At 57.1% G+C, this 21,548-nt stretch overlaps 3 protein-coding genes across 5 annotated transcripts; 1 reads left to right on the top strand and 2 right to left on the bottom strand.

Moving 5' to 3' along the window:
• Nucleotides 1-831: 831 nt before the first annotated feature.
• On the bottom strand, nt 832-4,727 carry MATCAP1 (microtubule associated tyrosine carboxypeptidase 1). Its single transcript, XM_054579061.1, has 6 exons — nt 4,108-4,727; nt 3,882-4,025; nt 3,473-3,605; nt 2,310-2,615; nt 2,123-2,220; nt 832-1,010 (listed from the first exon to the last, which is right to left on the bottom strand). The coding sequence occupies exons 1-6, from the start codon at nt 4,672-4,674 to the stop codon at nt 846-848; spliced, it is 1,413 nt and encodes a 470-aa protein (XP_054435036.1). The 5' UTR covers nt 4,675-4,727; the 3' UTR covers nt 832-845.
• Nucleotides 4,728-8,236: 3,509 nt separating this feature from the next.
• EXOC3L1 (exocyst complex component 3 like 1) lies at nt 8,237-13,204 on the bottom strand. The gene is made up of 14 exons (XM_054579334.1): nt 13,099-13,204; nt 12,750-12,803; nt 12,368-12,528; nt 12,072-12,291; nt 11,108-11,720; nt 10,911-11,028; nt 10,641-10,766; nt 10,441-10,541; nt 10,121-10,231; nt 9,247-9,376; nt 9,006-9,128; nt 8,771-8,926; nt 8,555-8,679; nt 8,237-8,464 (listed from the first exon to the last, which is right to left on the bottom strand). The coding sequence occupies exons 2-14, from the start codon at nt 12,793-12,795 to the stop codon at nt 8,275-8,277; spliced, it is 2,220 nt and encodes a 739-aa protein (XP_054435309.1). The 5' UTR covers nt 12,796-12,803; nt 13,099-13,204; the 3' UTR covers nt 8,237-8,274.
• Nucleotides 13,205-14,964: 1,760 nt separating this feature from the next.
• Nucleotides 14,965-21,448, top strand: E2F4 (E2F transcription factor 4). 3 transcript variants are annotated; one of them, XM_054579339.1, is made up of 10 exons: nt 14,965-15,157; nt 15,587-15,696; nt 15,835-15,996; nt 16,307-16,350; nt 17,031-17,092; nt 17,314-17,611; nt 18,173-18,319; nt 20,107-20,154; nt 20,361-20,405; nt 20,535-21,448. In XM_054579339.1, exons 1-10 carry the CDS (start codon nt 15,023-15,025, stop codon nt 20,648-20,650), a joined length of 1,167 nt encoding a protein of 388 aa, XP_054435314.1. In that variant the 5' UTR covers nt 14,965-15,022; the 3' UTR covers nt 20,651-21,448. The 3 variants fall into 3 exon arrangements, with proteins under 3 accessions (XP_054435314.1, XP_054435312.1, XP_054435313.1); XM_054579337.1 differs by having other exon boundaries at nt 18,104-18,319; XM_054579338.1 differs by lacking the exon at nt 20,107-20,154 and having other exon boundaries at nt 18,104-18,319.
• The last annotated feature ends 100 nt before the right edge of the window (nt 21,449-21,548 follow it).

The raw sequence follows: 21,548 nt of genomic DNA, 5'->3' as shown, positions 1-21,548 counted from the left end.
TGTCAGAGACCAGCTGTGAGGGTGTGGGCAAAGACAGGGACAACAGAGGTCAGCGGAGGGGGTGGGGGCATGGGCAGGGCCAGATGAGCTCTTGGGCTCAACTCACAAGGCCTAAAGGACTGTGTGTGTATGTGTGTGTGTGTGTGTGTGTGTGTGTGTGTGAGAGAGAGAGAGAGAGAGAGAGGAGAGACTGGGGCTAGGAACATGGGTGCCTTCCAAAGGAGCCCTGTTCCTTCCCCCGAACCTTTCAGGCACTCCTGCTTCCCAGTCTCAGGAAGTAGAGCATATAAATAGGGAATAAATACTTGAGCAGCGGGAGAGGCAAAGTCCTGGAAAGCACATCCCAGCCCAGCTGAGTCTCTAACTACCAGGACCCTTGCCTGTTGAGTCTGTGTGAAAGCTGGGACCCCAGGCTCAGGTAATTGCCTCAGGAGAAGGGAGAGCCCCACCAGGACCCAGTGAGAGGTAGACAGCATGAAAGCTGAAGGAGCACCAAGGGGCCAGGTGGGGGAAGGGAGACTGGAGTACGCAGACACCCAAAGCCATCTCATGCAAGAAAAAGTTTCTACTCCCAACCACCCCCCAAGTCCCATCCATGCTCAGCTTCTCTGCTGCCCAGGCCTCCCCTCTGCTCAATAGACAGGCAGGAGGGCAGACTGAGTTTGTCCAACATGCTGCTCTCCGGGTCCCAGGGAGGCTAGCAAGGGACACAAGCCCACTGATGTTGCCACTCCTCCCTCCTGAGGTGCTCTGCCCTCCCAGCTTCCCCAAGAAACACCCAGGCCCTGGAAGCACACAGCAGCCATCTTTGTGTTTGGGGGATGATCTGGAACCCTCAGCCAACATCAGTCAGGCAGGAGGCGGCCCAACTCTGCTTCATCCAGCCTGTTGGTGGCCATGATGTGCTCTAGCTGCTGCCGGTACCGTGCCAGGTCCTGCATGAAGTGGGGCACCCGAGTGTTGTCCAGCACTCCATGGGGACGCAGGTGGTCTACATCCTCATAGGACACCTGCAGGGAGGAAGCTGGGTCTGAGGGGTAGGCAGAGGCCCTGGCTTTCAGGTGGCTGGTCCCAGCTCTCTACCCATGGCTCATTGTCCTTTGTGTCTGGCGCTCCTCCCTTTCCCCCGCCTGATCCTCTCCCAATGTTCTGTATTCTGAGGCCCAGTCCTGGCTGTTTGCTCTTTCAACACCTTCTTTTATCATCTATACTCCCCTCCCATCTCCAGCCCAGCTCCCCTCACCTCCAAACCTGGGTATCCAATTGCCTTCTGAACACCTTCTCCTAGATAGCTCACAGGTACCTGAGGCTCCCCGTACCCAGCACTGAACTCCTGGGTGTCACACTATGCCATCCACTCTCCTGACAGTTCCCTAGGCCAGATTCCAGGGAGGGGGCTGGAATCTGTCATCCTCCCACTCAGGGTGGCCACTGAGCTCAAGGGATTCCACTCTCTGAAGAGCTTGCCAGCTTGCCCCTCTCTCTCAAACTGCATGTCTATTGCTCGGCTAGACCAGACCACCATCAATCCTGCAGAAGTGATTAGAAAGGCCTGCCCTGGCCCGTGGGGCTCAGTGGATTGTGGGCTTGCAAATAAAAGGTCACTGGTTCAATTCTGGGCCAGAGTGGTGGTCCAGGTCCCCAGTTGGAGGCATGTGAGAAGCAGCGGATAGGACCAATGTTTCTCTCCCTTTCTCCTTCCCTTCCCTTCTTAAAAAAAAAAAAAGCCTCCTCCTCTTGTAAAGCAAGCATCTGTGCCACTCATCTACTTAAAGCTCCTCTGATTCCCCGTTGCTTCAGATGTTTATCTTTCTCAGCCTGGCACAGATACCCAGTGCCAGGGACTTGGTCCCTGGCCATTTTTCCAGCCTCCATCTCTAGGCCTTCCTGACTGCTCCTTTGGTCTGGAATGATCAGCTCCATCGAGGTGCAGTATCTACACACATGCATCTGTGGGCTGAGTCAAGCATCTGCCAGACGGTTGTTTCACCTCCTCTTCTCACCTTCCCCCACCAGAGAGGCCTGGCACCCTGACCTCAGTCAAGCACCTCTCACAGCCTCAGGGAATACTGCGATGAAGAGGGGAGCTGGCTGGGACCGCTGAAGGCCCGTGGCCACTCACCTTGCCCAGCGAGGTCAGCAGAGGGAAATCGATGGTCTGGCGGTGCCGCAGAATGCGCACGATGCCATCCAGATACACCTGGTCCTTGCTGAAGCAGCCTGTGGGCACAGAAGGGCCGTGAGTCCCTACACCGGAAGCCACCTCTGCCCCTGCCCCAGTTCAGGGTACTTCCCGCGTGGGTACCGACCCGGCAGCGAGGTGTCAGTCTGGCCACGCTTGGCGCGCACGCAGTACTCCCAGCGCACATCCGCATCCTGCACATAGCGCGCCAGGTCCTGGAAGAGCTGGCGGAAAGACATGTGTGCGGCTCGGTAGATGGTGTAGTAGAGCAGCGCTGCGCGCCACAGGAAGGGCTGCTTGCGGAACAGCACGCTGTGCAGGCTGGCCAGGCCCTCCTCGGTGGGATTCGCTGGCCGCAGGCCGTACTGCAGCCGGCCCTCGGCGCTGTGCCAGGGCTGCCGCGCATTGTTCACGCCTCGCAGGTAGTGGGTGCCTGTGGGAGGATGAGGGAGGCGGTGCTGGGGACGTCACCCAGAGAACCGCCCGCCGGTCCTCTAACCCGGACCCACGCGCGTATCCTCCTGCCCCTAAACTCGGGCTCTCACATAAGCTTTCCGGCCACCCCCACCCCGTCCTGCCCATTCACCCAACCCCAGGCAGCACGAAATCCCTCCTCAGGTGAATCCGCACCCAAGGACCCACAGGGTCTCTCACACAAGAACCCTCCCCCACCCATCCAGGGCCCCGCGCGCACACACACACACCCTCTCCCAAACACAGTGCTCCCCAGCCCCCTGGGGAGGAGCAGAAACTCACACACCACCCCAGCTCCACATCCTGCAGGCCCATATCATTTTGACAGTCACGTCTATGTCCCTAGCAAAAAACCACCTTTGCCCAGAGCAACAGGATTCTTGATGAGGGACAGAGAAGAATAGTTAGCGTCCCATGCTCTCCTTTCCAGCCTGGCCTACCCGCTCCCATACCGAGCTCTGTGTGTCCTCAGCCAAGTCCATTCCCACCCCGGAGGGCCTGTATGTTGGCTCAGCTAGTGGGACCTCAGGGTTCTCCCTCCGGCCTGCCCAGGCCTCAGCAGCCTGTCCCAACTGCCAGGGGAAATCAGAGAGGAAGTGGAGGGAGAAAAGATGAGGGTGAGCCCAGGGAGTGGGAAGGCACGCTGGGGCCTCCCTCCATGAGCCAGAGAGAGGAGGTGACCGCTCATGAAAGGGAAGGGCCCTTTCTCGGAGGGAAGTGGGAGAGAGCGGTGGGGCTGCGGGGGCCCCTCCCTGTCCCCCCACATTCCAGTCCTCTCTCATTCCTGTGCACCCCCCAACCTACGCACGCCCTGACCTATCTCGTGCCGCAGCATGCCCTCCAGCCAGTACTGACGGGCTCCAGTCAGGTTGATGGCCAGTGTTGGTCGGCTGTTCTCCACCATCATCACGGCCTGGGACAGCAGGTCTTCACTCAGCTGCACCACGACCTGTGGCAGGAGCAGTGCCCTGAGCCATGGCCAGCAGCTCTGGGGCTAGTGTGTGGGTGTACCCACAAATAATGCCACAGGGCATCCTGGCTAGACACTTGGCCAGGACACCCACCCTTCATCTCTGCTCAGGGCCAGCTCCCACCTCACTAGGGCAGGGACAAGGCCTGCCAGGGGTCCCTAGTTGGCCAAGTGTGGAGCTGGGCCTGGCACCACCCACTGGGCAGCCCAGTTTGGGCATGTAGAAGAGAGTCCTCGCAGGCGGGGCTAGCTCACCTCCCCGACGCAGCCCTCCTTCTGCATGTATTTGCGCACAATGGACCAGATCTGGCACTTGGTCAGCAGCTGGCCCCCAGTCGCAGCCTCAAAGTGTTCGTAGGTGCCAAACTTCTCCAGGACAGCTTCAATGATGCCGACTGCCTGCACACAGGGCCGCAGTGGTGGGTCAGGCCAGGCCTCTTGGGCGGTCAGGGCCGGGGAGTAGTGGGCGGGCTGGACTGACCTGATGGATGAACTGTCCGGAGGCCTCGCAGTACTTCTCCAGCACAGCCGTAGGCAGGGGCTCCTGGTACTCGAACTGTGGGTTGTAGGTGTAATGGGACTGGAAGAACTTGTCCCGCTCACGGTCCATGTTGGTTGGCCGCAGGGCCACCAACATGCAGGGGCTCCTGCCGGCACCACGGCCTACATCCTTTCGAGTCTTAGCAATGTGAGGCAGGGAGGCTGCAGGCCTCAGGGTGCCCCCACCTGGATCCCGTCCTCGTCCAGGTGGCGCCCTACACTGGGTGCCACCCCTGCGCCGGCCAGTGCTATTTACGGTGCAGGTGCTCTCACTGCGGCGCATGTGGCCGCGGTGGCCCAAGCGCAACTCTGAGAAGGACTGCAGCTCCGGCCGGGGCCGTAGGGCTGAGGCTGACAGAGCCAGGGGCAAGGCCAGGGACCGAGGCCAGGGGCACAGCGGCGTCCCATCTCGGTCTGAGCGCTTCAGTGTAGGGCCCAAGGTTGAGGGACTGGCTGGCGGGCTGGGGGGTGGCTGCTCATACACCTGAGCCCCCGAGTCCAGCACCATTCTGTTCTGGGGGTCGCATCCAGCAAGGTTGCTCCAACTCCCCACACTGTCGACTTCTGGGGATATAGAGGGCAGAGGGAGGCCAGCATGAGTGGGTGTGGCCTGAGCGCCAGCAGGCCCTGTGCCCCACACTGCCCTTGCTGAGTCCCCAGGGGCCTGCGTGGCTGCCTCTTCACCCCACCCCCCGCAGTGTCCATTCCCTCCAGCAGGCTCACCCAAGCAAGTTGGACTGGGAGAAAGCAGGAGGAAGAGTCTTATACACTCTCCTAGACGGTGGTTCCTGGAACACCCTTAGCTTGTGAGCTCCAGACATCAGGCCTGAGCCCCTATTCATTATTTTTAATCCCTGTGCTCAGCCCCTACTATTATTTTAATCCCTATACCCACCTAGGCTGGAGGGTGGTATAATGTAGCCTCAGCTGCCGATTGATGGCTGAGGGGGCCTCACGACCTTCTATCTGCCTTCTACCTATGGCATTTTTCAGTCCCCCCCGCCACCCCTGGGCCCACCCACCTCCTCTAGCCCATTTGGCTCCAATCAGTCTGAGTGCCTGCATACCCTTTCCTTATGCTGGTCCCTCCACCTGGAATGCTTTCTGTCCATTGGGTCATCGGTTCAAATCCAATTTAGAATCCAATTTTGGGGGTCAGAGGGAAACGTTAGCAAATCCAAGCCAGTCCCTGGTCTGTCCCCTATCAGAGGCATCTTCCTAGTTGTCATCCAAGGCTGGTGTCGGGGCACTCAGCCCTGAACGTACCAGGGCTCAGTCTGATGCAGTCTCTCTCCAGAGAGTGACTGAAGGCTCCAGCCTCTGAACTCCCTTGCCTGCTCAGGGGCACAATTCAGTATTTCTCCTCTCTTCTACACCTCCTACATCACCAATATCTTCCTCTCTGCTGGATTCATTCCACCAGAATAAATACGTGCTGTTATTTCTCCATCTCAAAACCAAACCAAACCCTCACTTGACCCCAACTCCTCCGGCAATAGCACCACTCCCTCTAGCTGCTCCTCAATGCAGCACAACACGTCAAGGGTCATCTATACTCAGACTATTTCTTTCTTCTCCTCTTCCCTCTTAAATTTCACTCCAATTAGGCCCCCCTCCCCAAATTTCTATTCAAACTGATCTGACATAGGTCATCAAGGGTCTTCATATTGATTAGCAGCACTTGACACAGTTAATCACTTCATTCTGGAAACATGTTCTCCACTTGGCTCCCCAAATCTACCGCCTTGGCTGTTTGTTCCCCATCTTCCTTGCTGGTCATCCCTATCTTCCTAACTTCTTCACACTGTAATGCACTCAGAAACTTCTCTATTTGTGCTCACTCCCTAGGGAATCTCATCCACTCTCATGGTTTTAAAATCCTCAGCCCAAACTTTTGTAAACTTCAGACCAGTGTTGCCAGTTTTCAATTCAACATCTTTACTGGACTGTATAATAGGCATCTCAAACTGAACATGTCCCCTGTCTGGAACGGCTTCCCCCTGCCCCCATATAACTGGAGGGGTCACTCTCTCACATTCTTTGGATTTCTGCACAAATATGTTATTAGAAAAGCCTCCCTAGCCCTGACTGGGTAGCTCAGTTGGTTTGAGCGTTGTCCCAATATGCCAAGGTTGCGGGTTTGATCTCTGGTCAGGACACATAGTAGAACAACAAATAGATGTTTCCTTCTGTCTCTCTCAAAATCAATTTAAAAAGGAAAGAAAGGCTCCCTATAACATACTCTATAAAACAGTGAACATGCTCTCCCTCCTCCACCACAATTCCCCACCCCCTTTTTTACATTACTGTTCTCTATAGCAGGTATCACCATTTGTTATCTGTTTTCTCCTTTCAAGTCTTCACAGTGTGTCCCCAGGGCCCAGAACAGTACCCAGAGCAGCTGCTCAATAAATAACTGAAGCCAAGAGTCCTTCTTTTCATAACTGGAATCATTCCTTTCTTGCACTTTGTTTCCGCATCTGGATCTGATCCCCCCGCCCCACATTCCTTTCCCTCTGCTTAGAGGCCAGCTGCTTGAAAAGATTTCAGGCCTCAGGCTTCACTCCCCTCAACTGACTGTACACTTTCCTGGACTCTTCACTGGTCTCCTGCCCTCCACCTGGACCAGCCCCCCTTCATCTTTCCCTCTTTCCTTCCACCTACCTCTTCGCGATTACCAGAATACATCTGTTTCTTTTATGTCTCAGGTCCTTCTGCCAAGAATGCTTTCCCAATGTCTCCCTTAAGCAAACTCATGCCCATTTTTCAGGGCTCGGTTTAGGCCTCACCTCCTCCGGGAAGTCTTCCAGGCGTCTTAGAGGCTCCTAGTGCCTAGGCGGCCCCTTTACCGCCCTAGGCTGTCACTGTCGTAGCCTAGGTCCGTGTGCCCTCACCATCTCCTGAACTCCCAAAGGGGAGGGACGGGCCTGATTCACCCCCATGCCCCAAGCACACAGCACTAGATGCAGAATGAATGAAAGATGGCTGGGGGAGGAACCCAGACTGAAGGCGGAGTCTGGTGACAAATAAGAGGGTGTGGCCTGCGCCAATAGGAAACTCCGGGAGAAGATAACGTGGAAGAGGAACCAATGGGGACGGAGGTGTCGAGGAGGGGCGTGACATGCAGCCTATAAACGGCGGGGGAAGGGGCAAAGAGCGTGCTCAATGGGGGGCGGGGCCAGAGGACAATAGACGGGGGGATTCCTTGGTAGGTAATGTGGGGTTCGCGTTGCGCGCCTTCTCAGCCCCTCGGGGTGAAAGGGTTCCATCCTCGTGCCTCACCCCCACTTGTTCGCTGCTCTTCTGTCTCCGCCGTTCCTCCTCCGAAACATCGGTAACCGGCAGCCCCGCCCCCGCGAGTTGACGCCGGGGACGCAAGCACTCCCGAGCGCGCACGCTCACGGGAAAGCGCTCGGACCTGCGTGCAACTCGTCGGCGGCGGGAGTCGGAGAACCCAGCTGAGGGATGCGGCAAGGCAGGGCAGAGAGGGCGGAGCCCGTCACCCGCTCACGTCCCTGGGCATCCCTGGACAGGGCATTGTCTTTTTTTTCTCTTAAGATTTTATTTTTAGAAAGAGGGGAAGGAAGGGAGTGGGCGAGGGAGAAAAAGGGGGAGAGAAACATCAATGTGTGGTTTCCATCCCGGGCGCCCCCTATGGGGGCCTGGCCCTTGACAACCCAGGTATGCGCCCTGACTGGGAATGAACCCACGACCTTTTTGGTTCGCGGGCCGGCACTCAATCTACTGAGCCACACCAGGGCATTGTATTGAGCCTGCTCCACCAGGGCCAGGCGGGTTTCAAGGCTTCAGGTACTTAAGTACCTGGCCTTCCGAGTCGGGTTCTAGGAGACACGAGATCACGGCCTCGGCGCAGATATATGGGGGTGCAGTCCGTACACGGTGGCGGAAGCACGGATACTTGGGAACTGATGCCGAGACAGTTGGGGGGCAGCCCGTATATCAGGACTAGAGACAGGATACCTTAGGCGTCTCCCTGCCCGTGGACCTAAGTGTCTAATATTCGCAGACACTTTTATCCCCACACCCTTCCCCAACACACAATTCAGACGTACAGCGGGCATAGCTTTATTCTGCGGGTAGCTGGGGGTCAGACACAGATCCCCGAGAAGATGCAGGAGGATGGAGCGGGCGTAGGTGCTGGCACAAGGCTGAAAAGTGCGCGGTGACCCGCGGGGGGCGAGGGCTGCGGGCCGTCCTGCAGGGAGCTGAGTGCGGCTAGGCGTTGCTCTTGGGAAACGTCCCCACGCAGGTCCAAGAGGGCGGAGACGTGATCGTGGCTATGTTATTTAAACAAAACCAAACCCTCACTTGACCCCAACTGGCTACCTTCCCAGGTTCCTTCTCTCTTTCCGAGCCTATTTGCCTACCTTACATCGGGAAATTGTTGCCGAAGGCTTGCCACCTCAAGGCTAAGCATTGTGGGGTCTCTGAGGTTCAGCAGCTTTCTCAGGGTGAGCAGCACCGGAGAGCACTGAACTCTCTCTTCCAGGCCCTGAACATGTTGGGGTAGGTCTTGAGCCAGCCCTTGGCTCCCACCCAACCACTGAGACTCCCGCCTGTCCGCTCGCCAAACAAGCTCTCACCAAACATAGGAAAAGATCCCGAAGCTGAGCAGCATCTTGCTGTAGGCGTTCGGCTGCCAGGTTCCGCTCGTCCGCATCACGGCACACCAGGCGGCCTTGCATCAGCGCACATAGGTACTGCAGCACCACAGTACGCTCTGTCTCGGCCAGGAGCACCTGCGGGGAGGGCGATTGGGTGGGTCCAGAGCGCCTTTCCCATCGGCGCTCCACCCTCACCAGCCTTTCCCCAACACACCTGGAACGCGGGATTCCGAACACGATAGAAGTTCTGGCAGAAGCTCTCTGTCCGCTTGCACACATCGTCCAGCACCTCTGGGCTCGACAGCCAACGGCGCGAGGGTAGAGCCGCGAACAGGGGCTGGGGGAGGGGTAACAGAGGCGGGGCTGGAAGGACGACCCAGACCCGGCATTTCGCGCAGACTCCCATTCATACGCTTTTTATCTCCTCCTACTCCCATCCCCACTTGAAGCCTTACCTGGAGCTCCACCAGCAGCGCTTCCAATACCAGTCGGCAGATCCTCCTCTGCAACTCGTCCAGCGCTGCCTGCACCGGAGTCAAGACCCCAGAAGCCACCCCATCGGGCTGCAAGACGGACATGGAGGAGCTGGACCAACCAAAAGTATGGTTTCAGGACCAAGGCCAAGGCCCTCAGAGCCCTCCGTGGTCTGGCCACTTTGAGCGCCGCCTAGTGGCTGAAGAGTGTGCGCTTGGGGGTGGGTGGCAGGGGAGGGGACAAGAAAGGCCATTTTCCGCACTTCTGAAGGTCTGGGGTTGTGGAGTGGTGGACTCAGCAAGCCAGAAAGTACACAGTCCAGCGGGACCTGCCTCTAATTTGCGCTGTGACCTTGCGCATGTCTTTCGGTTTCTGTTCCCTCGTTGATAAGGGGAGTAAGTACATCTCAGTCAGGAGGGAGTAAAGATCAGCAACTTATTTGTTTGCCCTCTCTCCTCTCATCCACAAAAATATAAGACCCAAGGGGATAGAGATATTTTTCTGTTTTCTTCACAGCTGTAACCCCAGACATTACCTGGCACAGAGTAGGACTTGGTAAGTATATGCTGAATGAATGAATAAATACATGAGACTATGTGTTAGGCGCTGTAGTAGGTACTTCACATGGAATGAGATTTTCATAACATCTCATTATTACCCATATAATACTAATGAGAAAAGAAAGATTAGGTAATTTTCCCAAGATCACACAGCTAATAATTAGTAGAACTGGGATTGGAACCACAGAACTATGTAAAGTTCCTAATAGCCTATTGAGTAAAGACTGGGTTCATACCTAACAGGTGTTCAGTCAGGGTTTAATGAAGGTGAGGTTCTGTAGGGGCCTTCTGATACCTGAGTGCTGACTGGTGGTTGAGGGCAGCCAGTAGGTAGGACACGTAATGAGGGGCCATTGCTTCCCCTCTGAGGTGATCTCGGGAGAATCGGATCAGAGCATCATTGAAGCTGCAAAGGGCAGAGGTAGCTCCTGTACTTCCTGTCACTCTGGTTCCCTAACAATCCCTGCCCCGAGAGTACCCTAGCCCCACCTCCAAGACACCCAAGGCACTGTTTGGAGGAGCCTTTTCCCACTGATATGCCTCGTTCACCCAGGGCCCCTGTGGGCTGCCCCAGGAGCAGGGCCAGGGGTGGGGGTGGGCAGTGCCTCAGCAGACCTCCTCAAGAATGTTCCCAGTTCTGACAGTGCCATGCCATGCGCCCGCCGCTGTAGTGACTCACTGACCAGGCTGGTCACTTGAATGTTCTCTTCCAGGATCTACAGACAGGCATGGGCAGCCATCAGTAGGGTCCCGGTCCTGCCCTTCCCCCCTTTTTTTTATAAGGGCTGACCACTGGGCTGCCCCTTCCCACCCACCTGCAGCACGATGGCTGGCATCGGCGAGTAGTAGAAGCCAGATGGGTCTGTGTCAGGCTCCTGCTCCTGCCCCCACTCAGCTACTTCCCCATCCAGTGCCCTCTGCAGCCACTGTGCCACACTCGCCTGGGGGAAGGATGGGGGGCAGCAGAATGCAGCAGGGCACAGCAGGGCACTGGCCCAGTTAGAGGCAGGTAAACAGGTGGCAGCACGGATACAGTTACACAGCCGGTGGTGGAGTTTCTCTGGACCTGGGCCCCAACTACTCACCCGGACGTGGGTCACAAATGTTGCCTCTAGCTGCTCGATATTCTCCAGGGTCAGGAGGGGTTCTAGCTGAGACACATCAGCCTCAGGCCCCAGTTCCAGACTCCCCATCATTTCTGGCCTGGCGATGAGTGGCCCAATGTCACACTGAGCCCCCAGCTCCTGACCCACCCACTTCCCATTGCCCCAAGGGCACTGACCCCAGGTACACATGCAGGGCCCAGTGCAGCAAGGTGAAGGCGTCAGCAGCTCCCAGCTCAGGCCCTTCCAGGAATTGCTGCAGGCAGCGACGCAGGCCACCATGCAGGGTATGGGCCCACAGCTGGACCACCTTGTAGTGTGGCGGGCAGCAGGGTGCTATTAGTGCCTCAGCGGTGACCAATTCAGCTGGTAGAGCCACCCGCAGAGCCTCCAGCCACCCTGCTAGGGCCCCTGGTCCAGGCAGCAGAGGTGTTCCAAAGTGGACCCGCTCTAGGCCCTTCTCTAGTGCCCGCAGACAGCGCTGCCGCCAGTCCCGGGGGGCCTGCTCAAGGGAGGTTGTGCGGCTGGCCTCCACCTCCGCCACACGCACAGCAGCCACCAACAGGGCTGGGTCCTCCCGTGCCAGCTGCCCTGCGGCACCTACAGCCATCTCCACAGCATGGCCCAGCGCCTCAGCCAGAGGGCCCAGCCCCTCGAAGACTGGCAACTCCAGGCCCCCCAGAGATGCCCATGTCTCCTCTTGCAGCTGCTCCAGCTCCCGAAGGCCCACATATGCCTCCAAGAGCTGATGGGCGTCAATCAGGGTCTGTGTGTGGGCCACCGCAGCCGGCACTGAGGAGGGAGCAGAGATGACAGCCCTGGGTCTCAGCCTTCCCACCTGTACAGTGGGTACAGGATCAGATGCTGAGGCCCTGGGGCTGCAGTGATGTGTAAAGCATTTAACAACCCGGGCAGCCAGAGCCACTTGACTGGGTGTCAGTCCTGACTCAGACATTCCTCGCTCAGGAACCCCAGAGCGGGCTAATCTGCACCCTGCTTTATATGCCATCAGAAGCCTGAGTTCCCTCTCTGGGAGGTCCTGGGGTGTCCCTCCATGTAATCTCTACTAGCGCCCCAGCCCCTTGATGAGTGTCTGTTGACTGACTGTCGAAGGGCTGAAGCCCAGGGCCCCTGCACACTCACCAGCTCGCAGTCGGGGCAGCAGCTGAGACAGAGCCTGCAGTTGCTTGTGCTGGGCGAACTGCTCCCGCAAGGGCTCTAGAGTCTGTACAGTCTCGGCCGTGCCCCGGAGCAACCCATGGGCCTGGCCCAGGGCCTCCCGTACTCCTTGAAGGGCCTCAAGGGCCTGCGCCAGCTGACACACACCAGTCTTCACACCCTCCAGGTACGACTGCACCACTGACTGTGGAAGGGAGGTAGTGAGGCCTGGCCAGCTCTGCCACCCACCCCTAGCACTCCTGCCCCAGCCTGGTGCCCACCTTGATGCGTGCTTCCAGGGAGCAGGTACGCTGAACCTCACGGCTGCGGTACTGGCCCAGCCTGGCCAGTTGCTCTGGCCGGTAGAAGATGCCTGAGGCCCACTTCAGTGCTGCACCCCGGGCCAGCCGCTCCGCCCTCTCCTGCTCTGGCCACTCGGGCCCTGGGCAGGAAGAGCCTGGCAGCCATGTCAGTTGGACAGGGCCTGAAGGAAGCAGCTGCTGACCCTGTTCCCATTCCTGCTCCTCAGTCTGGCTCCCAGGGCGGTCCACTCCTCTCGCTGACTGATAAAACTCCAGCCAGACCTGGCAGGGTGGACCCAACCCCACCATTCCCATCTTTCTGGCCACATCCCTCTCCCAACCCACCCAGAAGGGCTCATACCGGGAGGAAGTGCCGGCTGCGTTTTGTCCTTGGCTGTGGAGTCCATTTTAGGCCCTGTGGGAGCCAGAGCCAAGGTGGGAGTCTGGGTAAGGGTCTGGGTTAGAGCAGGTAGAGTGGATGCTCCTTTGAGCTGCAGGCTCTGTCTAGGCCTCCCTGAGAAGGAGGTGGAAGGCTGCTGCCCAGGCAAGGAGAGGGACACGGGTGTGATGGGGAACACACCTGGGAAGCCTCCCTTGCTGGATTTCTCAGTTTTGCCACTGAAGATGTCGAGTGAGGAAGGCAGGCACAGGTCTCCACTGGACCCCTCTCTTGCTCTTAGTTGCAGAGGACAGTTTGGTATGGAACTCACCAGGCTTGGCCAGGCATCCACCTCTCCCTCCTCCGCAAACAGCGTTGGCCTTGAGGATGGCCCTCTCCCCCGGAGCTCACAGCCGAGCTGGGCACTCCCTCCTCTGGCTCGCAGGGCTTGGGTGGCTCTGGCCCACGCCTCAGCATGCAGTAGAATTCCTCTTCCCTAGGAAGCCTCTGTCCCACCTCCCTGCCCAGGAGCCCCCTCCTCCCTCCAAGGTCCCTCCCCTTCCAAGGCCACGTGCAGGAAGGAAGGAAGCTGAGTCTCCAGCATTTTATTCCCAACAGGAAAGAGCATCTGCACTGTGGGAAGGGGTGGGGAGGGCTGGGCCCCATTTCCTTGGAGGAAGGAGGATCTGTACTCCCCATGATTACTGAGTCTTGAGCAGTCTACCCAGGACCTCTTAGTGCTCAGAACAGACATGAACTAGATGGCCCCAACCTGTTGTGGAGAGTAGGCTGTGCAAATATGAATGCAGACGACGTCACAGTACGAAAACTGGTTGACTGGCCCCTCAGAGGAGGGTGTGTGCCTTTGCAGAGCAGTGAGAGATCACGGGCTGTTGTGAAGAATGCGTATGGTGGGTGATGATGGCAGGAGAGGCTCAAGGGCTATGAAAGCAGTTTATCTTGAGAATTAAAGGGGCCAGGGAAGAGAATACCTGCTAGTAATGAGCAAAATCCACCCTTCTCGACAAGACACTTGCTCCCCTAGCTGCCAGGAGCGTGGGCTGCTGAGGACTCACACCTGAGTCTCTCAGTCAATGTTGGGTTGCGAAGGCCCAGTACCCTTTCCTGGACATGGACCATCTCAGAAGGGCCACCCTAGTTTCAGAGCTTCTAATAGGATGGGTTGGGCTCTGGCTCCCCCAGAGGCTAAAGTGGACTCCACATCCAAGGACAAAATGCAGCTGGCACTTCCTCCTGGCATGAGCCCTTCTGGGTGGGTTAGGGGAGGGATGTGTCCGGGAAGGTGGGAATGGTGAGGTTGGGTCTTCCTTGCCAGGCCTGGCTGGAGTTCTACTGGTCAGCAAGAGGCTTCTATTATAACTACACTGCAGTTTAAATCCTTCTCTGTCCAACTCTGCTGGTCTTACAAGTGCGGATCCTCAATAAATTTCCTGCAGGCAGATCCCTGTCAAAGTCTGTTTCCCAGAGAACTTAACCAGAAATAATAATAAACAATAATAAATAATGAAAATGTTAAAATAGCAAAATGATACCAGCAAACACATAATCCTTCCTACATGCTAGGAACTGCTCTAAGTGCTTTACATATATCTGCACATCGGTAAACATATTTGCAGTGGCTGAAAAGTGAATAAATTCCGTGGCCCATGAGCACTGCAGTGTGGAGACAAGAGAAAGACTAGGCTGGGATCAGGGAAGAGGAGGGGAGTTAGAGACAAGAGACACGCTAGATGTAGGTAGTGCTTACTGTTTGGCAGGAAATGAAGTACTATGATAGGGTAGGTGACCTCAAGCCAGTGGAGTAGCTTGTAGGAGCAGGATTGGGGAAACACATGGGATTCATCTGGCAGCGTGGTCCCTTTTCCTGACATGGGTTTGAGGCAGAGTTAGTGGTGTCGGGGCAGGCTGGCCATCCAAGAAGGTTTGGGTGACCCCCGTTTCTCTACTTCCGGGCTGCCCACCTACTTCCTCCACGTTCCTCCGCAACAAGTCCTGTCTCTCAGGATCCCCGGGTTGTTTTCGTCCTTTTCGGCGGTTGAACATTTGCTGATGGTCCCCGAAGTTTTGCGGCCGTGCCTGCAGAGAGGAATTGCTCCGGGTTCCCTAGGAGAGCGCGGGGAGGAAGCGGAAGCAGCGACGCTGGCGCCGGCGGCTGGCGGTGAGGAACGGAAGCGGAAGTGGCGGCGGCGCCGGCCTGGCCTGGCCTGGCTGAGGGGAGGCGGCGGGCGGGCGCGATGGCGGAGGCCGGGCCACAGGCGCCGCCGCCCCCGGGCACCCCAAGCCGGCACGAGAAGAGCTTGGGACTTCTCACAACCAAGTTCGTGTCGCTTCTGCAGGAGGCCAAGGACGGCGTGCTTGACCTCAAGCTGGTGCGGCCCGGGCTAAGGGGCAACTCGGGGGATGGTGGAACAGGCCTGAGCAGGTAGCGGGAACCCCCGGGGCGGCCCAGCGGAGCCCTCAGAGAATAGGCCGCCATCTGTGTGCTTGCTCACAAGTGAGGGGCCGGGAGCTGTTCAATCCATTCGGCTGAGGCAGTTGGGTGTCAGCTGTGTGCCAGTGTCCAAGCTGCAGGTGCCGATCCCCGTGGTCCTCCCTGCCTGGGGGAAGGGGTATCAGAACGTCAGTTCAGCTTGAGCCAGACCTCTCTCCACCCTGCGGTCCTGAGCTGCTGTAATGGCCGGGAGGATCGTTGGGTTTGTCCAACCCCTTTCCTGACTACTACAGAGCAAAGTCTCAGGGTAGCCGAGGGTACACCTCAGGGTGGGACTGAGCATCCTCTCCTCTGTTCTCTCTGCCAGGCAGCTGACACCCTAGCTGTGCGCCAGAAGCGGCGGATTTACGACATTACCAACGTGCTGGAAGGTATTGGGCTGATCGAGAAAAAATCCAAGAATAGCATCCAGTGGAAGTGAGTGGGGGCACCTGGGAGGATAATGGGATCCCCTACCCAGAAGTGTTGGGTTGGGGGTGGAGGGTGCAGGAGAGAGCAGGGACCATGAGAGCAGAGTTTCTGCCAGCCGCTCTCAGCCCCCCTCCCTGGGCTCAGGGGTGTGGGGCCTGGCTGCAATACCCGGGAGATTGCGGACAAGCTGATTGAGCTCAAGGCAGAGATCGAGGAGCTGCAGCAACGAGAGCAAGAGCTGGACCAGCACAAGGTGTGGGTGCAGCAGAGCATCCGGAATGTCACCGAGGACGTGCAGAACAGCTGATATCCTCCTGACAGTCCCTGCGCCTGCGGTGTGGGCAAGGGGCCCTCTAGTCCATCTGGGTTTGTTCTGTGGTGCCCTGGGCCCTACCTCTGTTACGAGGATGGTCCTGCAGCTCCTGGCCGGGTCCCAGCCTCCTGCTTCTCTCTAGGGCCCCTCTCCCACCTGTGATCCCTCTCCACCTAGACCCCTGCCCCAGGACTTTCTCCAAGGGTTTGTGTGTTAGATAACTCCGAAAGAGCTTGGTCTTCTCTGTGATCTACCATCCGTGACCATAGGCAGGGCATCAGTCATTCTCCTTAACCCTCACACCTTGGCCTACGTGACTCATGAGGACATCTGCAGATGCTTTGCTGGTGAGCAGAGCCTGAGTGGGGGGAGATGGGGGTGGGGCTGGGCTGCGCCACAGTCCTGATTAGTGGGTTCAGTATCCAAAGAGAGTTCCATCTCTTACGAGAGTTCCTGAGGCCTTCCTAAAGAGGAATCAAGCAGGGTAAGTTCTGGATTAGAGGGTCACTGGGACCCTGTGGAGGCTCACCATACTGAGAGGATACTGGGTCAGTCCCTGTCTACCTTTGGCTTTGGCTTCTGCATGCTCGTTCATGCGTTCACGTGTGCTTGTATTGAGGGGGCAATGATGCCCACTTCCAGCCTGTAGTTAGTTTAGTTGCACTGTGGATTCAGGAACTGTTTCTTCTCCATCTTTCATCCCACAGATTGGTCCAGGGGAAGGGATGTTGGCCTTGGCCAGAACACCTACACCTAGGGAGCAACCCTCAGTTGAGGATGTGTGATGCCCATGGCCAGCAATTTTTTGCTCCACATGTCTGAATCCAGATTTTCTGGTTACTCACCGTGGGCTCTTGGAAGGAGAAATGCTCTAGTTCTCTGCCCAAGCCACTCTGGGGGATGGGTGAGGACTAATGTCTAGCCCCTCAGGGACCATAATCTCCTTCCTTGCTCCAAGGGGCAGGAACCTCCATTTCCAGGTCAGATTGAGCCCCTGGGCCCTGACCCATCCTCTTTGATATTCTAGGAGACACCCTCCTGGCCATCCGGGCTCCGTCTGGCACCAGCTTGGAGGTGCCCATCCCAGAGGTGGGTGCTCAGCTCAGGCAGGCGGGGTTGCTTGAGGGTGGATGCTGGCTGTGGAGCTTGATAAGTCCAGGGTGGGGCAGGTAGGGGAGGCCTGAGGTTTTGGGTTATCTGGGAGAACGGGCAGCCTGGGGTGGGAGAGGACACTGCGGCTCAGGGTCAGGCAGGAGCCGAGCCCACTTCCAGTTGCCACCTGCCCTCCATCGTCTGTCCCACACCCCCAGGGCCTCAATGGGCAGAAGAAGTACCAGATTCATTTGAAGAGTGTGAGTGGCCCCATCGAGGTGCTGCTGGTAAACAAAGAAGCATGGAGCTCACCACCTGTGGCAGTGCCTGTGCCACCACCTGAAGATTTGCTCCAGAACCCACCTGCTGTCTCTACTCCTCCACCTCTGCCCAAACCTGCTGTGGCCCTGCCCCAGGATGCCTCACACCCAAGCAGTCCCCAGGTGACCACGACCGCCTGTGTCCCTGGCAGCACTGAAGCCCAAGGGATGGCCAGTCCAGCAGCCGAGATCACAGGTGAGATATGATGAACATCTGGTGGAGTGATCTCCGGGGCCCAAGGGGCCCATACCTCTGGGTTGTGGGATGCTATACTCAGAGCTGGCAGAGACCCAATGGGGGTTGTCCTTTTCCTGACCCCCAGCTGGCCTCCCCTTGCTGTGACAAGGGAGCCCTTTCTAACAGAATCCCTGACCGAGTGAAGGGGCATTAGTCGTGGCAGTTTTCCCCCAGGTCCACCTATGTCTCACTTGCCCCGATATTCCCTCTTGAAGTGTGGTCACAGCAGCCATGTTGTCCAGGAGTCTCCCCCTCTTACGGGCTGCGTGCCCCTGTCTCCGTCAGTGCCTTGTTTCCAGGTTACCTCTTCAGGGGTGACTGGCAGTACCTAACTCTCCTTGGGCCTGGGAGCCAGGGCTGTAGTCATCCTGGCCGTGTGTTCCGTCACAGCCCGCGTCACTATCCCACTGCCTGTCCCCAAGTGACTGGGTTGGGGGCATGTGGTTGCAGTGAGTGGCGGCCCTGGAACCGATAGCAAGGACAGTGGTGAGCTCAGCTCACTCCCACTGGGCCCGACAGCACTGGACACCCGGCCACTGCAGTCTTCTGCTCTGCTGGACAGCAGCAGTAGCAGCAGCAGCAGCAGCAGCAGCAGCAGCAATAGCAGTTCATCTGGACCCAACCCTTCTACCTCCTTTGAGCCCATCAAGGCAGACCCCACAGGCGGTGAGTACTTGTCCCATCGGGAACAGAGAGAACCCAGCTTCAGCCAGTCCTAGGTCAGAAACGGAATTGGGGCCAGAAACTCAGCTCTCCTAACTCCTTAGCCAGAGCTGGCCAACACAGGGGCCAGCCTTTGCCACCCACCTTGCCTAGACCAGAGCTCTGCTAGCCAGAGTGAGGAGCGTGGCCTCCGGATTCAGTGCTGGTGCCTGTTTGTCCCCTTTACTGGTCTGTCACGAAATTCTCTGTCTCTCTCTCAAACCCTACCTGCCACCCTTAGACTCAGGTCTCAGGAAGGCGAAAGCACTCTCTTCGGGAAGGGGCTGTGGTATGGCCCTTAGACAGGTGGTCCAAAGACAGGTGGCACCTTCCCAGGAGAGGCGATGGTATTGGCCTGGGGTCCTGTTTCCATCCAGAAACTTGAGAGTTTGCTTTTTCCAGGACTCCTTCTCCTCAGCCCATAGGCACCGCCCTCTCCTCACTAAATGGCACTTTGTCCTCTTTGTCTCCCTCTCTTACTTTCCGTCTCCTCTCTGTCTGGACTCTGAAAAAGTCATCTCCACTCCACTTCATGTCTTGGTCTCCTGGTCACCATTTGGTTGCAGCAGTCAGGACCCCTGCACCCGCCCCATGCTCTTGAGAAGTTGCCCAACCCTGACTGCCAGCTCCAGCAGGTTTCAAGGCTGATGTGCTCTGATGGTCCCTTGCTCCATGTTGATGCTTTTTTCCTCCTTTGGCTTTAATGATGCCAGCTCTTGTCTGTTCTTCCACTGGCTTCCATCCTGATCTCTTCCTGGAGCGTCCTTAAGCATCAACACTTTCCAGGTCTCTGTCCCATTCCGCACCTGCAGAGGGCTAGCTGAACGCCGAGCCTCCGCCTCGCTTAGGTCTTTTGCCTGGACCCCATGCTTGTGTCCACGTGCCTTCTGCACATCCAGTGGGCACTTAATTCCCACGTGTTCTCAGCTGAACTTGCTTTTCCAGTTCCAGCTCCTTCTCCTGGTCCCCACGTCACATCAGCTAAGTGAGCTCTGTTCCAGACGCTTCTTATATCCTCAACACACAGGACCCCTGCCAGCCATCTCTGTCGTAAATTCTTCAGCATCCTCCTTTTGACGTCAGTCGAGAAGGATCAGCCTGACTGGCATTTCTGTTTACAAAAGTACCTTTAACGGCTTCCTAAGGCCTTCTGGATAAAACTCGAGCCTCTGTGCTTAGCACATGACGTTCCTTGTGATCCAGCCCCAGCACTCCTCTCCAGCATCATTTTTTTTCTGCTTTACATGGGCATCCTCCCAGTCAGACCTTTGTAGCAGGGTTATCATTCTGTAGCACTAGCCCCTGTAGAAGTGTTTACCTCCTCCTCTGCCAGGTAACCCTGTTTGGATGTGGGGTCTGAGGCTGCCTCTAGGAAGTGCTCAGTAAGGGTGGGGACGGACAGGGCATTCTCCAGGCAGGGCATCCTGCATCGGACGGGGCATCCTCCATCAGACAGGGTATGAATGTTGAGCTTAGAAAGGGAGGGAGTCTTCTTGCCCTTTTGCAATACTTCTGAGTTCGAAGGGCCATACCACCTGCAATGAGCCCTTGGTACCCTGGGCTCAGCACTGAGGAATTTGGGTCAGCAATGGTGATTGACAGACGGTGCCATTTTGGCTTGAGGCAGGGCCTCCACCTCTTCAGCTGTGTAGAGCCCCAGGGTGGGTGTTATAGGATCTGAGGAAGTTGGGGGCTAGAGTGGGACTGGGCTGAACCTCTGTGCCCTTGAGCATGGCTTTCTTGTCTTTCAGTTCTGGAACTCCCCAAAGAGCTGTCAGAAATCTTTGATCCCACACGAGGTAGGGCTGTGTTCCTCCTTAGGGCCAGGGTATGGGGCACAGCTTATGGGGTCTTAGAGCGGTTTTCTTGCTCTTTTGATGACCTATGGTCGTGGTTGGTACCTGGAAAAAGTGTAAAAGTTCCTGATGGGGGGTTCCCTTCATGGACTTCGGTGGTGGAGAGGCAGGAGCCAGAAATGTAACTGAGCTCTTCCTCTTTTCCCCAGAGTGCATGAGCTCAGAGCTGCTGGAGGAGCTGATGTCCTCAGAAGGTGGGTGACCCAGGAAGGTGGGGGATAAGTGGCCTAGGAAGGTGGAGGGTGGGTGTGGATGTGGACAGGGGGTTGGGTGGCCGTTGAGCAGGGCCTTGGCCCCAGGCCTCAGTCTGGTACTCTCCACAGTGTTTGCTCCCCTTCTCCGCCTTTCTCCACCCCCCGGAGACCACGACTACATCTACAACCTGGATGAGAGTGAAGGTGTCTGTGACCTCTTTGATGTGCCTGTTCTCAACCTCTGACTGATGGGGACGCCCTGTGTGGCTGGGACACAGACTGTCTAACCTGAGGGCTGCTGGGGACCACCCCACACCTCACCCCTCCACAGCTTGAGAGCCACAGACTCCTCCCGGCTTCCCCAGCCTTCCCTCGCTGCTCAGTTCTGGCCACAGCTCCCACTCCTGCACCAACACCTGTACTGTGCTGGGAGAGTGGGAGAAAGGGGCTCAGTTCCCCCCATGGTGGCACCATAATGTTTGCCTCTTTTGTGGAACCTTCCCCCCACCTTGTGTCGTCCCCTGCCCTCCCTGAGCTCAGGCTCTGCTGCCACCCGGTGTCACAGATGAGGACCCACATAAACTTCATAGGGCAGCTTGCCCAACCCCCACTGCCCTGTTCCTGCCAGCTCCTCCCACTCCCAGGAGGGAAGCCGGGGTGGAGTTGGGCACTTGCCAGCACCACTTCTAGGCTCCTTCACTTCTCCCCACCCTTGGACCCTGCAGCTCCTCCCGGTTTTGTGTCCCCCTTCTGCCTGACCCTTAGCCCTGACAACCTGTAGGGGGTGGTTGGGGGTGCTAACAGGAAAAAACAGGTCTCCAGCTAGGAGTCTGGGCAGGTGAGTCCCTGAGGATTGTCCCAACCTCCTGCTGCCCTATAGTCCCTCTCTTGTTTATTCATTTACCCTCATTTAGAGCCATTTGCAGAGATTTAGAAAGATTTGCAGTAATGAATGGATTCCTATATAAAGATTATTTTTATACTTTTTGCAGCAAAAGGAAGTTGTAATATTTGTACAGTGTCCAAGTGAATAAAGATCGTGCCTAAGGCTATTTCTGGTCTGGTTCTTTGGGGGGCCCCTCCCTGGGACTGCTGGATTGGTGGTAGGACTGGGTGGGTCACCTTGCTGGAACAGGAGGTGTG

The sequence above is a fragment of the Pteronotus mesoamericanus genome, unplaced genomic scaffold (genome assembly GCF_021234165.1).
Source record: "Pteronotus mesoamericanus isolate MK-2021 breed Mesoamerican mustached bat unplaced genomic scaffold, CSHL_Meso_final contig_52, whole genome shotgun sequence".
Lineage (NCBI taxonomy): Eukaryota > Metazoa > Chordata > Mammalia > Chiroptera > Mormoopidae > Pteronotus > Pteronotus mesoamericanus.
The sequence above is the reverse complement of the archived record's forward strand: the minus strand, read 5'-3'. Positions and strand labels throughout refer to the sequence as shown.